Genomic DNA, 16138 nt, shown 5'->3' with positions numbered 1-16138 from the left:
CCCACCCTACCACTGACTTGATCCATTGAACCATCTGTATATAAAAATGAATAAAACGATTATCTATATATCTCTCCACACACCGTCTCTCCTGCCCTCAATCATATCCACATCTACACTTGGTTTCGGAAACAGCCACGGAGGGACGTTCCCCAATGCAATTGCCGGCCCTATCATTTTTTTCGTCATTTAGCAGACGCTCTTATCCATCCACCTAGGACATTTGGGGTTTCTTTACTTGATACAACTGTGACGTTTCATTCTACCAACACTGGAATTCCAGTAGTTTCACCCTTTCCCATCATAAAAAAATAAATAATAATCCACAGCGCAGCTATTTCGGTCCCTCTACAAATAGTGGAGCAAAATTCCCACCATACTGTTGGGGGCTTTTATTCTGAAACCTCAATTTAAGCGCACTTACCCCGGAAATAGAATCTAGGTAATTTCCTGAGTCATGTTGCTGTTTATTTCAGTCAAATTAACCGTTTAGTGAGTTGAGCTAGCTATTGTTCATGATGGAGCAAACTGTTTCAAATGTGGAAGTCTGTAATTTAGCCTTCACTGGTGAATTTGACAAATTAAAGGCATGCATTTTAACGGATAAATCGCTCGCTTGCAAAACGGACCAGGTAAATGATCTTTACTTGAAATTAATTACCAGCTAGCTAGCTGCTTCAGGCAGTAGTCAGTCAGTTAGCTGTTACACTATATATTCAAACGTATGTGGACACCCTTCAAATTAGTGGATTCGGCTATTTCAGCCACACCTGTTGCTGACAGGTGTATAAAATCGAGCACACATTCATGCAATCTCCATAGACAAACATTGGCAGTATAATTGCCTAACTGTAGAGCTTAGTGACTTTCAACGTGGCACTGTCAACCAACAAGTCAGTTCATAAAATATCTGCCCTGCAGTTTGTGAAATTTCTGCCCCGGTCAACTGAAAGTGCTGTTATTGTGAAGTGGAAATGTCTAGGAGCAACAACGGCTCAGCCGTGAAGCGGTAGGCCACACAAGCTCACAGAACGGGACTACCGAGTGCTGAAGCGTGTAAAAATCATCTGTCCCTCGGTTGCAACACTCACTACCGAGTTCCAAACTGCCTCTGGAAGCAAAGTCAGCAAAATAACTTTTAGTCGGGAGCTTCATGAAATGGGTTTCCATGGCCGAGCAGCCACACACAAGCCTAAGATCACCATGCGCAATGCCAAGCCTCATCTGTAGTGGTGTAAAGCTCGCCGCCATTGGACTCTGGAGCAGTGGAAACGCGTTCTCTGGAGTGATGAATCACGCTATACCATCTGGCAGGCCAACGGACGAATCTGGGTGTGGCGGATGCCAGGAGAACTCTACATGCCCGAATGCATAGTGCCAACTGTAAAGTTTGGTGGAGGAGGAATAATGGTCTGGGGCTATTTTTCATGGTTCGGGCTTGGCCCCTTAGTTCCAGTGAAGGAAAATCTTAATGCTACAGCATACAATGACGTTCTAGACGATTCTGTGCTACCAACTTTGTGGCAATAGTTTGAGGAAGGCCCTTTCCTGTTTCAGCATGACAATGCCCCTGTGCACAATTCAAGGTCCATACAGAAATGGTTTATCGAGATCGGTGTGGAAGAACTTGACTGACCTGCACAGAGCCCTGAGCTCAACCCCATCGAACATCTTTGGGATGAATTGGAACGCTGACTGCGAGCCAGGCCTAATTGCCCAACATCAGTGCCCGACCTCACTAATGCTCTTGTGGCTGAATGGAAGCAAATCAAAATGTGCCGAATACAACGGGTGTAGACCTTATCGTGAAATGCTTACTTACAAGCCCTTAACAAAAAATGCAGTTCAAGAAATAGTTAAGAAAATATTTACTAATTAAACTAATAAAAAGTAACACAATAACAATAACGAGGCTATATACAGGGAGTACCGGTACCGAGTCAATGTGCTGGGGAACAGGTTAGTCCAGGTCATTTGTACATGTAGTGAGGGGAAAAAGTATTTGATCCCCTGCTGATTTTGTTCGTTTGCCCACTGACAAAGAAATGATCAGTCTATAATTTTAATGGTAGGTTTTTTGAACAGTGAGAGACAGAATAACAACAAAAAAATCCAGAAAAACGCATGTCAAAAATGTTATGAATTGATTTGCATTTTAATGAGGAAAATAAGTATTTGACCCCTCTGCAAAACATGACTTAGTACTTGGTGACAAAACCCTTGTTGGCAATCAGAGGTCAGACGATTCTTGTAGTTGGCCACCAGGTTTGCACACATCTCGGGAGGGATTTTGTCCCACTCCTCTTTGCAGATCTTCTCCAAGTCATTAAGGTTTCGAGGCTGAATGTTTGGCAACTCAAACCTTCAGCTCCCTCCACAGATTTTCTATGGGATTCAGGTCTGGAGACTGGCTAGGCCACTCCAGGACCTTAATGTGCTTATTCTTGAGCCACTCCTTTGTTGCCTTGGCTGTGTGTTTTGGGTCATTTGTCATGCTGGAATACCCATCCACGACCCTTTTTTCAATGCCCCGGCTGAGGGAAGGAGGTTCTCACCCAAGATTTGACGGTACATGGCCCTGTCCATCGTCCCTTTGATGCAGTGAAGTTGTCCTGTCCCCTTAGCAGAAAAACACCCCCAAAGCATAATGTTTCCACCTCCATGTTTGACGGTGGGGATGGTGTTCTTGGGGTCATAGGCAGCATTCCTCCTCCTCCAAACACGGCGAGTTGAGTTGATGCCAAAGAGCTCAATTTTGGTCTCATCTGACCACAAAACTTTCACCCAGTTCTCCTCTGAATCATTCAGATGTTCATTGGCAAACTTCAGACAGGCATGTATATGTGCGTTCTTGAGCAGGGGGACCTTGCGGGTGCTGCAGGATTTCAGTCCTTCACGGCGTAGTGTGTTACCAATTGTTTTCTTGGTGACTATGGTACCAGCTGCCTTGAGATCATTGACAAGATCCTCCTGTGTAGTTCTGTGCTGATTCCTCACCGTTCTCATGATCATTGCAACTCCACGAGGTGAGATCTTGCATGGAGCCCCAGGCCGAGGGAGATTGACAGTTATTTTGTGTTTCTTCCATTTGCGAATAATCGCACCAACTGTTGTCACCTTCTCACCAAGCTGCTTGGCGATGGTCTTGTAGTCCATTCCAGCCTTGTGTAAGTCTACAATCTTGTCCCTGACATCCTTGGAGAGCTCTTTGGTCTTGGCCATGGTGGAGAGTTTGGAATCTGATTGATTGATAGCTTCTGTGGACAGGTGTCTTTTATACAGGTAACAAACTGAGATTAGGAGCACTCCCTTTAAGAGTGTGCTCCTAATCTCAGCTCGTTACCTGTATAAAAGACACCTGGGAGCCAGAAATCTTTCTGATTTGAGAGGGGGTGAAATACTTATTTCCCTCATTAAAATGCAAATCAATTTATAACATTTTTGACATGCGTTTTTCTGGATTTTTTTGTTGTTATTCTGTCTCTCACTGTTCAAATAAACCTACCATTAAAATTATAGACGGATCATTTCTTTGTCAGTGGGCAAACGTACAAATTCACCAGGGGATCAAATACTTTTTTCCCTCACTGTAGGTAGGGGTAAAGTGACTATGAATAGATAATAAACAGCGAGTAGCAGGGTGGGGTCAATGTAAATAATCTGGGTGTCCATTTGATTAATTGTTCAGCAGTCTTATTGCTTGGGGGTAGAAGCTGTTGAGAAGCCTTTTGGACCTAGACTTGGCGCTCCGGTACCACTTGCCGTGTGGTAGCAGAGAGAACAGTCTATGACTTTGGTGACTGGAGTCTTTGCCAATTTTTTGGGCCTTTCTCTGACACCGCCTGGTATATAGGTCCTGGAAGGCAGGAAGCTCTGTAGCACCCTCTGTAGCGCCTTACGGTCGGAGGCCGAGCAGTTGCCATACCAGGCGGTGATGCAACCAGTCAGGATGCTCTCCATGGTGCAGCTGTATAACTTTTTGAGGATCTGGGGACCCATGCCAAATCTTTTCAGTCTCCTGAGGGGAAAAAGGTGTTGTCATGCCCTCTTCACGACTGTCTTGGTGTGTTTGGACCATGATAGTTTGTTGGTGATGTGGACACCAAGGAACTTGAAACTCTCGACCCGCTCCACTACAGCCCCGTCGATGTGAATGGGGGCGTGTTCGGCCTTCCCTTTTCCTGTAGTCCATGATCATCTCCTTTGTCTTGCTCACGTTGAGGGAGAGGTTGTTGTCCTGGCACCACACTGCCAGGTCTCTGACCTCCTCCCTATAGGCTGTCTCATCGTTGTCTGTGATCAGGCCTACCACTATTGTGTCGTCAGCAAACTTAATGATGGTGTTGGAGTCATATTTGGCCACGCAGTCGTGGGTGAACAGGGAGTACAGGAGGGACTAAGCACGCACCCGTGTTGAGGATCAGATGTGTCATTGCCTACCCTTACCACCAGGGGGCGGCCCGTCAGGAAGTCCAGGATCCAGTTGCAGAGGGAGGTGTTTAGTCCCAAGGTCCTTAGCTTAGTGATGAGCTTTGTGGGCACTATGGTGTTGAACGCTGAGCTGTAGTCAATGAACAGCATTCTCACATAGGTGTTCCTTTTGTCCAGGTGGGAAAGGGCAGTGTGGAGTGCGATTGCGATTCTGTGGATCTGTTGGGGTGGTATGCGAATTGGAGTGGGTCTAGGGTTTCCGGGATGATGGTGTTGATGTGAGCCATGACCAGCCTTTCAAAGCATTTCATGGCTACTGACGTAAGTGCTACGGGGTGGTAGTCTTTTAGGCAGGTTACCTTCACTTTCACAGGGACTATGGTGGTCTACTTGAAACATGTACACTACCGTTCAAAAGTTTGGGTTCACTTAGAAATGTCCTTGTTTTCGAAAGAAAAGCAATTTTTTTGTCCATTAAAATAACATCAAATTGATCAGAAATACAGTGTAGACATTGTTAATGTTGTAAATGGCTGTTGTAGCTGTAAACGGCTGCTTTCTAAAAAATTGAATATCTACGTAGGCGTACAGAGGCCCATTATCAGCAACCAACAGTCCTGTGTTCCAATGGCACATTGTGTTTGCTAATCCAAGTTTATCATTTTAAAAGGCTAATTGATCATTAGAAAACCCTTTTGCAATTATGTTTGCACAGCTGAAAACTGTTGTGCTGATTTTAAAGAAGCAATAAAACTGGCCTTCTTGAGAATAGTTGAGTATCTGGAGCATCAGCAATTGTGGGTTCGATTACAGGCTCAAAATGGCCAGAAACAAATAACTTTCTTCTGAAACTCGTCAGTCTATTCTTGTTCTGAGAAATGAAGACTATTCCATGTTGGAGTCGTGCTTGGCCACGCAATTAATCCCTATGATTTTGGAATGAGATGATCAACGAGCAGGTGTCCGCATACTTTTGGTCATGTAGTGTACATTTGCTGATACATCCACATGTCCCCTTCCTTATTCCTCCGGTCTCCTGTGCTCTTCCCCTCTCCCAGGACCAAAGGACCGCTCTCCACTGGGCCTGCTCGGCTGGACACATCAAGATCGTAGAGTTCCTGCTGGATCTGGGGGTGGAAGTCAACCAGCAAGATGATGTAAATATTGCAAAGTCATTGTCTGCAACATTGGACAATTATATTGACAGGTTGCATTGCAATAATTTTATTTTAAATTGGTCTACAGTTGATCTTGTAAGTGGATGTTTGATCTATTGAATGTTAATGTAGTGTAGTAACACAGATGAATAGGGGAGTTGGTTATACAGTGGGGAGAACAAGTATTTGATACACTGCCGATTTTGCAGGTTTTCCTACTTACAAAGCATGTAGAGGTCTGTAATTTTTATCATAGGTACACTTCAACTATGAGAGACGGAATCTAAAAATCCAGAAAATCACATTGTATGATTTTTAGGTAATTCATTTGCATTTTATTGCATGACATAAGTATTTGATCACCTACCAACCAGTAAGAATTCCGTCTCTCACAGACCTGTTAGTTTTTCTTTAAGAAGCCCTCCTGTTCTCCACTCATTACCTGTATTAACTGCACCTGTTTGAACTCGTTACCTGTATAAAAGACACCTGTCCACACACTCAATCAAACAGACTCCAACCTCTCCACAATGGCCAAGACCAGAGAGCTGTGTAAGGACATCAGGGATACAATTGTAGACCTGCACAAGGGTGGGATGGGCTACAGGACAATAGGCAAGCAGCTTGGTGAGAAGGCAACAACTGTTGGCGCAATTATTAGAAAATGGAAGAAGTTCAAGATGACGGTCAATCACCCTCGGTCTGGGGCTCCATGCAAGATCTCACCTCGTGGGGCATCAATGATCATGAGGAAGGTGAGGGATCAGCCCAGAACTACACGGCAGGACCTGGTCAATGGCCTGAAGAGAGCTGGGACCACAGTCTCAAAGAAAACCATTAGTAACACACTACGCCGTCATGGATTAAAATCCTGCAGCGCACGCAAGGTCCCCCTGCTCAAGCCAGCGCATGTCCCGTCTGAAGTTTGCCAATGACCATCTGGATGATCCAGAGGAGGAATGGGAGAAGGTCATGTGGTCTGATGAGACAAAAATATAGCTTTTTGGTCTAAACTCCACTCGCCGTGTTTGGAGGAAGAAGAAGGATGAGTACAACCCCAAGAACACCATCCCAACCGTGAAGCATGGAGGTGGAAACATCATTCTTTGGGGATGCTTTTCTGCAAAGGGGACAGGGCGACTGCACCGTATTGAGGGGAGGATGGATGGGGCCATGTATCGCAAGATCTTGGCCAACAACCTCCTTCCCTCAGTAAGAGCATTGAAGATGGGTCGTGGCTGGGTCTTCCAGCATGACAACGACCCGAAACACACAGCCAGGGCAACTAAGGAGTGGCTCCGTAAGAAGCATCTCAAGGTCCTGGAGTGGCCTAGCCAGTCTCCAGACCTGAACCCAATAGAACATCTTTGGAGGGAGCTGAAAGTCTGTATTGCCCAGCGACAGCCCCGAAACCTGAAGGATCTGGAGAAGGTCTGTATGGAGGAGTGGGCCAAAATCCCTGCTGCAGTGTGTGCAAACCTGGTCAAGACCTACAGGAAACGTATGATCTCTGTAATTGCAAACAAAGGTTTCTGTACCAAATATTAAGTTCTGCTTTTCTGATGTATCAAATACTTATGTCATGCAATAAAATGCAAATGAATTACTTAAAAATCATACAATGTGATTTTCTGGATTTTTGTTTTAAAGTCCGTCTGTTGAAGTGTACCTATGATAAAAATTACAGACCTCTACATGCTTTGTAAGTAGGAAAACCTGCAAAATCGGCAGTGTATCAAATACTTGTTCTCCCCACTGTAAGTATCTTTAGTGGTAGTTTCCCCTAAATGCAAGTCTATTTCTACGGCCTCTGCCAAGAGGTTTGGAGACTCTGGACCTGTATGTTACAAGAGATGTGCATTCGGAAATTATTCAGACCCCTTGACTTTTTCCACATTTTGTTACGTTACAGCTTTATTCTAAAATTGATTAAATTGTTTTTTCCCCTCGTCAATCTACACACGATACCCCGTAATGACAAAGCAAAAACAGGTTTTTAGAAATTTGTGCAAGTTTATAAAATAAAAAACCCCCGGAAATATCACATTTACATAAGTATTCAGACCCTTTACCCAGTACTTTGTTGAAGCACCTTTGGCAGCGATTACAGCCTCAAGTCTTTTTTGGTATGAAGCTACAAGCTTGGCACACCTGTATTTTGGGAGTTTCTCCCATTCTGCTCTCTAGATGCTCTCAAGCTCTGTCAGGTTGGATAGGGAGCGTCGCTGCACCGCAATTTTCAGGTCTCTCCAGAGATGTTAGATCGGGTTCAAGTCCGGGCTCTGGCTGGGTCATTCAAGGACATTCAGAGACTTGTCCCGAAGCCACTCCTGCGTTGTCTTGGCTCTGTGCTTAGGGTCGTTGTCCTGTTGGAAGGTGAACCTTCGCCCCAGTCTGAGGTCCTGAGCGCTCTGGAGCAGGTTTTTATCAAGGATCTCTCTCTGTACGTTGCTCCGTTCATCGTTCCCTCGATCCTGACTAGTCTCCCAGTCCCTTTCGCTGAAAAACATCCTCACAGCATGATGCTGCCACCACCATGCTTCACCGTAGGGATGATGCCAAGTTTCCTCCAGACGTGACGATTGGCATTCAGGCCAAAGAGTTCAGTCTTGGTTTCATCAGACCAGATAATCTTGTTTCTCCATGGTCTGAGTCCTTTAGGTGCCTTTTGGCTAACTCCAATCGGGCTGTCATGTGCCTTTTACTGAGGAGTGGCTTCCGTCTGGCCACTCTACCATAAAGGCCTGATTGTTGGAGTGCTGCAGAGATGGTTGTCCTTCTGGAAGGTTCTCCCATCTCCACAGAGGAATTCTGGAGCTCTGTCAGAGTGACCATTGGGTTCTTGGTCACGTCCCTGACCCTTCTCCCCTGATTACTCAGTTTGGCCGAGCGGGCAGCTCTAGGAAGAGTCTTGGTGGTTCCAAACTTCTTCCATTTAAGAATGATGGAGGCCACTGTGTTCTTGGGGACCTTCAATTCTGCAGACATTTTTTGGTACCCTTCCCCAGATCTGTGCCATGACACAATCCGGTCTCGGAGCTCTACGGACAATTCCTTCGACCTCATGGCTTGGTTTTTGCTCTGACATGTACTGTTAACTGTGGGACCTTATATAGACAGGTGTGTGCCTTTTCCAAATCATGTCCAATCAATTGAATTTACCACAGGTGGACTCCAAGTTGTAGAAACATCTCAAGGATGATCAATGGGAACAGGATGCACCTGAGCTCAATTTAGAGTCTCACGTCAAAGGGTCTGAATACTTACGTAAATAAAGTATTTATATTTTTTATACATTTGCAAAACTTTCTAAAAACCTCTTCACTTTGTCATTATGGGGTATTGTGTGTAGATTTATGAAGGAAAAAAATAATTTAAATCCATTTTAGAATAAGGCTGTAATGTAACAAAATGTGGAAAAAGTCTAGGAGTCTGAATACTTTCCAAATGCACTGTACTCTAACCACTGAGCCGCTGGTTCATGCCTGCTCAGGCTGTTACTCCCTCTATCACTACACGACTATCCTAGAAGAAGAAGTTACTGTGTCCATCTGAGAGTCATGTCTCGTCTCTTGTCCCCAGGCCAGTTGGACTCCCCTCCACATCGCAGCATCTGCAGGCAGAGAGGAGATAGTGAAGTCACTAATAAACAAAGGAGCCCAGCTGAACTCAGTCAACCAGAACGGCTGCACCCCTCTGCACTACGCTGCCTCCAAGGACAGATACGAGGTACACTAACACTGGGTCCACAATGTCAGACGAATACTGTTCTGAAGCCATCTGATTTACTCCGGTGGGTTAGTTGGTTGGCACAGTGGCTAGTGTGTCCGTCTTGGGATTGAGTGTTGCTAGTTCAAGCCTTGCCAGAACCAACTATGTTCCCCTGGCTTTGCTACGATAGTTCTGCAGCTATTAAAGCAGAAAATAAGAACTGTGTAACATGTTATGTTGGATGGTAATGCACATGGTTGGTCTTCACAGATCGCCCTCCTGTTGTTGGAGAGTGGAGCAGACCCTAACGTCACAGATAAGCTGGCGTCTACTCCCCTACACAGAGCCTCAACCAAGGGCAACTGCCGTCTGATCCAGCTGCTGCTCAAACAGAGCGCTTCTACCAACATACAGGACTCTGAGGGAAACACTGCACTGTAAGCCCTGGGATGTGTGTGTGTGTATTGAAGCTGTTTTCTACTGTTTTTACATAATGCTAAATATTTATGTGCGTCTCCCCCAGCCACCTGGCGTGTGACGAGGAGCGTGTGGAGGCAGCTAAACTCCTGGTGGAGAACGGAGCCAGCATCTATATAGAGAACAAGGAGGAGAAGACGCCATTGCAGATCTCTAAAGGAGGTCTGGCCACACTGCTGCGGAGGATCGTAGAAGGAGGAAAAATCTGATCCATCTGACCACACACTGATCCAGTCGACCGTGGTCTAAAGGGGCTTCCTCTCCTCATCTCTCCATCCTTTTCTGCTCATCTCTCCTTCATCTGCACTGATTTGAGAAAACAGGATAAACTCTGCCATATTGCTTTGACCTATCCTCTATATTCTAGTCCTTTACTTTCACCAGTCCAGTTACAGATCAGTGTAGGAGGAGGTGAGGAGAGGGGATGAGGAGGAGGCCTCTGTGGACTATTGAGATAGTCTGTATGAAAGCATTTTTGTTGGAGGAAAGAGCAATTCTGACTGGACTGGAACATGATAATACCCTACAGCTACTTACCAGAGCAACCTATGTTGTATGAAGTTTGAAACTGTTCTAGAAATTCAGCTTCTTAAACCTTGTTTTTTAAAAGATGTAATAAGTTGGTGTCTTAACAACTTGATTAAATGAATCACCTCGTCTATATGTTCATATCCAGGCCTATTTAAAACATGTTTTACTGTCTGAACATGTAATGTGATTTGGTTGTAAATTCATTGCATTCCTTTGATTCCAAATACATTGATAATCTGTAACAAATTACATTAAATTCTATTTTGTGTCATAGCATTTGATAATGTACAGTTGTGATTGAGGAGGAGCAGGAACCATGCTTGAATCAATAACCTTGCAGTATGGGGTGAGCACACTATCCTGTGCCATAAATGTTCAGACCTCTTGGCATAGACCATAGCACTACCCTCACATACAGCGTATGGACACTATACTTTTACCAAAAAAAAGTCCCTTAGGCAATGTCATGTGCGTCTGTTTTATATAGTCTGAATTAACCCGTTGTCACTGCTTGTCATTTAGGTAATGATTCTCATTCTTCCTAACTCGAGACAAGGCTTCCTCCCATTTCCTGTTGGTCATCTTCTTCAGAGCTCCCTCCATCAGCTCATTCCAATAGATGTATTTATGTAGAGTGTCTCGGTCGTAGATGGCCTCCGAATACTTCCCCCTGTCGTTGGTCGCAAACCACTTCACCGTGGACCACGCGCTGTTCAGAGGGCTCAGGTGCGCGCACTGGAACGGGATTTGAATAAGCTCGTGCCCGTACGCGCGCGCCGCCGCCGGGCAGCAGGTCATAGGCATGAGATCCACCGGGGCCTCGGGCAGGTGATGAACGTACCCCGCGAAAACATAGTTACAACCGTTACCTTTCCTTGGCGACCTCCAGCTTTGATTGTTCACCACTATCGCACATTTCCCGTAGTTCTCCCTCAAACTGCCACACAACTCTTCAAATATTTCCCCTGAAGGCTGCAGTGAGGAGACACCGCTACAGTGGAACAGTAGTTTGTAATTCCAGGGGACCCATCCTCTCTGACCTCCCGCGTGGATGACGCTCCAGGTGTGTCTGCTGCTGGAGGTGTCCGTTACCGTGGAGATGTCACCGGTGATCAGACCCTCTGGAATCTCGGTTTCACCGACATAAACTCGGTAGAAGCCCTCGCTCTGCAGCTGTCTGATGTCGCGGATGTATGGCACACATTGATGCCCGCTGTTGGATCTCCTGTTCCACATGAACTGTAGAAGGTTCCGCAGCTTGAGGCGCATCCTCGGGCCTTTTGGATAGGTCTAGGACAGAGTACGCTTCTGGCGCACATTTACAAGTTCTAAGGTGCGTCATAATATAGTCGATATTCGAGCAGAGGTTCTGTCCCATCACCTTGTCACCTAAACTTCTTTAGGCTTGATTAAATCAGAAGATGAAATAATCATGATTCAAGGTTCCATGTATTTCCATATTTCAGGCCTATGTAAAAGCACATGAGTTCTATAGTTGTCATGGCGCCCTAGAAGCAGCCTCAGCCTGGTGTCATAGACTAGACGTAATATAGTAAATGTAAATCCGGGACACCAAAAGTAGTATCATATGTTACATTTGGTATGGTTACATAAGACAGATTGTTTCTTAAGGCAAAACGAAAGTAGGGTGGTTGGTCGGGGTGGATGGGTGGGCGTATAATGTGAATGTCTAGCAACCCAAAGGTTGCGAGTTCGAATGTCATCATGGACAACTTTAGCATTTTAGCTAATTAACAACTTTTCAACTACTTACTACATTTTCCCCTAACTCTAACCTTTTAGCTAACCCTTCCCCTGACCCTAACCTTAACCCTTTATCCTAACCTTAACACTAACCTTACCCTAACCCCTAGTATAACAGGGTTATATTGGTGATTCCCCTTGCCACTTTATTGTTAAGCCAATGGGTTTTTGGTTTTAGTTTTGTCTTGCCTTCACCTACTCAACATGGCATCTTATTGGCTGGTTTGCATGGCTTGCTTAGGAGGGAGGATGTTTAAATTAGAATGTCCCAGTGAACAAGCACCAACGCAGTGGTAGGTTGTGGGTTGCAAAGCACTGTACATCGGAAGTGATTTTTATACTCACAAGTGATGATTTGAATGTACAATTTATATCAAGTTGTTTGTAAATATTATTAGAACATCACACATAAGATGCAGTGTTTTTTGTGCATATTTGTTGTGCATTTTGTTGTAGAGAATTCCAGCTAATGCTAGCTAGCAATTTACTGTGTCTGGTGGGGGGGTTTCGTATATTTTGTGCAGTGCTTGAGTGCCGTGTTGGATGGTGAGCCGTGCAATTGTGTGCTGTTTCTATCAGGTACACCCCAGCCACCAGCTCATGGCGTTGTTGCAGTTCACTCCCTCACCCGATTCCCGCTTCTCCCGAAGTTCACGCCCACTATCCTTGGTAGCTATGGTGATGTGTGTGTGTTTATATGGGATTATCCAATTGTGAAACAATAAAAATGAATCTGCCAATTAAATGATTGTTTTGTTTTTTATGTTTGGTCAGGGATGGAACCAGGGACTGGAAGAATCTGTGCCACCTCCTCAGCTCGCATGAGAAGTCGCATGACCACCTAGATTGTTTCCAAATGTGGAAGGAGCTGGAGATCAGGCTGGTGTCCAAGCAAACTATCGATGCCCAAGCCCAACGGGCTATTGACGGAGAGACTCTCCACTGGCAGCAGGTGCTGCAGAGGCTCATAGCCCTGATACGCGTAATGGCCACCCAGAACATTGCGTTACGTGGGACCACCGATAGGCTGAACGAGCCAAATAATGGGAACTTTCTGAAGTTTGTGGAAATGCTGGGTATCTTTGATGGAATCATGAAGGAGCATGTAAGTAGAGTACAGTACAAAGAAACACATGTGCACTACCTCGGTAAAATAATCCAGAACGAAATCATTGACATGCTGGCACAAGAGATCCAGCAGACAGTGTGCAATGATCTAAAAGCAGCCAAATATGTTTCTATAATTTTGGACTGCACACCAGACAAGAGCAAAACAGAGCAGATGACCATGGTGGTGCGTTTTGTTTCAACCGAGGATGATGGGTCAGTGCACACGAGAGAGCACTTCCTGGAGTTTAGTGAACTGCTTGACGCAATGAGGGCGGCCATGACCGAGTTGCTTACCTCAAAACTACAGAAACATGGCATCGCCATCATGGACATGAGAGGGCAGGGGTATGACAACGGGGCGAGTTTGCGGGGGAGGCACAGCGGAGTTCAAAAGAGAGTGCAGGATATCAATCCAAGGGCCTTTTTTGTGCCATGCACTCGCTGAACCTGGTTCTCTCTGATGCAGCATCGTGCTGCTTGGAAGCGGCTGAGTTTTTTAACACCATCCAATAGATTTATACATGTATACAAGGTTGGAGGCAAACAACATTTCCGCCAGATGAACAACTTTGGCTTCATGTGCGCAGTGGTCATGTGCGCAATGGCATGACATCTTGTTCGAAGTGAACATCACCAGTAAGAGTTTGCAGGCGGTGAGTTTTAACCTTTCACTAGCAGTGGCTCAACTGAACTCAACCAGGGTATTCCTCCAAGACTTCCGCTCCGATGCAGCTTTCGCTGGCGCTTTAGCAAGCGCAAAAGAGTTGGCAGAGGAGGAGGGTATTGTGCTCTGTTTCCCAGTGCAGCCCACGGTCCGTCCCAGGAAGAAGAGGAGTCTGTTTGGCTACGAGGGAGAGGATGAGCCTGTGACTGACCCTCAGCAGAAATTCAAAGTACATTTCTTTAATCAGATTCTTGAATCTGCTATCCAGTCCGCCAACGAGCGCTTTACGCAGCTCGAAGAGCACAGCAGTATTTTCAGCATCCTGTACAACATCCCCACCATCAAGGACATGGACACTGCAGCACTTACCAGGGACTGCGCAACACTGGAGAGGGCCCTTACGTTCGGGGATTCCAGGGACATCGACGCAAAAGATCTGTGTAATGAGCTCAAAGTCTTGAGCAGGAGACTGGACAGTGAGGCAAAACCACTGGACGCACTAGAGTACATAACCAGACACCAAATGGCCTCCTTGTATCCCAATGCCTTTGTTGCCCTGAGAGTTCTTCTCACACTACCGGTGACAGTGGCAAGTGGACTCAATGGACTCGCCACCATATCAATTGAGCACGAGTTGTCTTACTAAATCAACCTCCAACAAGCAGTGCATGCTTTTGCTGCCAGGAAGGCTAGACGAGTCAACTTGTCTTTGAATAAAAGGTAAGCGTTGATCATACACTCGCATTAATTTGTAAGATTACTCAATTATCTATCACCTGTTTACTTTGTATTTTTTAGATTTAAATAGACTACATCCTAATCTCGCTCTCTCACTCTATTTCTCCCCCGCTTTCTCTCCGCTCTCTCTGTCTCTCGCAGATGATTTGATTTCAGGACCATGGACAGCTACCGAGAGAAAACGTCGCTGACTGCAGAGGAAAGAGGCCACTCTAGGTGGAGACTAAATAAATACATGCTGAAACTGATGTTGGACAATCCAATTCGCTATGTAAATAAACAAAATTCGTTAAGGCTTTTATTGTAATTGTAACAATTATGGGATCGTGCCATGTGGGATAACAGGTGGCATATTATTAATAAGAAACTCAGTGTCCTACTATAGGTAGTTGGCTGCAAAGTGATAGAAACATTGTAACTCTCCGATGCAGGGGTTAAAGTAAAATTCCCTTCTGCCGGGTAAGGGACCTCCTATATGTGCACGCGTGCACCAACATTCTTTATTGTTTATTGGTATAATCATAGAGTTACATGCTCTACCAACTGAGCTACAGGGGACTACAGGAGTGACAGAAGCTGATCTGATGGAAGATGGCACTGGCATGCCTTGGGATGGTGGTGTATTACCAACAGTTCATTGAAGGTTGCTCGACCATCGCAAAGCCTCTCTTTGGATTGACTGAAGCTGGAAAGACTGCAAACTAGCTGCACTTCGTTTCGTTTGACCTTTTTTCAACTGACATTTCTTTGTATATATCCATAAAAATGATGCCAGCTGATTCATGATTTCGACTGGCTGAGAAACGCTGCCTGCCTGTCTGTCTGTCTGTCTGTCTGTCTTGTCCAGACTTCCGACACATTTATTGGTCCTCTGTAGCTTAGTTGGTAGAGCACGGCGCTTGTAACGCCAAGGTAGTGGGTTCGATCCCCGGGACCACCCATACACAAAAAAAATTTATGCACGCATGACTGTAAGTCGCTTTGGATAAAAGCGTCTGCTAAATGGCATATTATTATTATTATTATATTATTATTATTGACAACTGGACACAAGGCTCCAGGCTGGAGAAAGAAGTGACACTCACCTGTCAGGAAGATGACGGCTGCTGACTGGACAGCAGAATGTCAGACAGGCCTTATTCCAGCTAAAGCAAGCCTTACTGGACCAGGTTTTGTTGGCCCACCCCAACTTCAACAAATACTTTCTACTCTCGGTGGACGTGTCCAGCTACGGTTTAGGTGCTGTGCTGTCCCAGGTACAGGAACAGGGAGCTACAGCGAGGCCTATAGCCTTCGCGAGCAAGTCCCTCAGATATGCGCAGTCGAGGTATTCTGCGCACAGGCTTGAGTTCTTTGCCATGAAATGGGCTATCTGTGACAAGTTCCACCACTGGTTACGGGGGCAGCAGTTCACGGTATGGCCAGATAATAATCCCTTGACATACATCCTGACCAAAGCGAAGCTTGATGCTTGTGAACAGAGATGGGTCGCCAAGCTGGCGTCGTAGGAGTTTGACATCAAGTACATCCCTGGGCCAAATTTTTTTGCTGCAGA

At 45.5% G+C, this 16138-nt stretch overlaps 2 protein-coding genes across 2 annotated transcripts; one reads left to right on the top strand and one right to left on the bottom strand.

Annotated features, from left to right (window-relative positions):
- Window positions 1-428: 428 nt before the first annotated feature.
- Window positions 429-10583, top strand: LOC311114856 (uncharacterized protein). Its single transcript, XM_084190086.1, has 5 exons — window positions 429-632; window positions 5490-5588; window positions 9171-9317; window positions 9570-9736; window positions 9823-10583. The coding sequence occupies exons 1-5, from the start codon at window positions 516-518 to the stop codon at window positions 9983-9985; spliced, it is 693 nt and encodes a 230-aa protein (XP_084046212.1). The 5' UTR covers window positions 429-515; the 3' UTR covers window positions 9986-10583.
- Window positions 10584-10811: 228 nt separating this feature from the next.
- Window positions 10812-11576, bottom strand: LOC311114858 (uncharacterized protein C21orf140 homolog; the record flags this gene model as incomplete). Its single annotated transcript, XM_084190088.1, has 1 exon — window positions 10812-11576. The coding sequence occupies one exon, from the start codon at window positions 11574-11576 to the stop codon at window positions 10812-10814; it is 765 nt and encodes a 254-aa protein (XP_084046214.1).
- Between the last annotated feature and the right edge of the window lie 4562 nt (window positions 11577-16138).

This window comes from Coregonus lavaretus (assembly GCF_964263955.1).
Source record: "Coregonus lavaretus genome assembly, contig: HAP1_SCAFFOLD_637, whole genome shotgun sequence".
NCBI lineage: Eukaryota > Metazoa > Chordata > Actinopteri > Salmoniformes > Salmonidae > Coregonus > Coregonus lavaretus.
The sequence above is the reverse complement of the archived record's forward strand: the minus strand, read 5'-3'. Positions and strand labels throughout refer to the sequence as shown.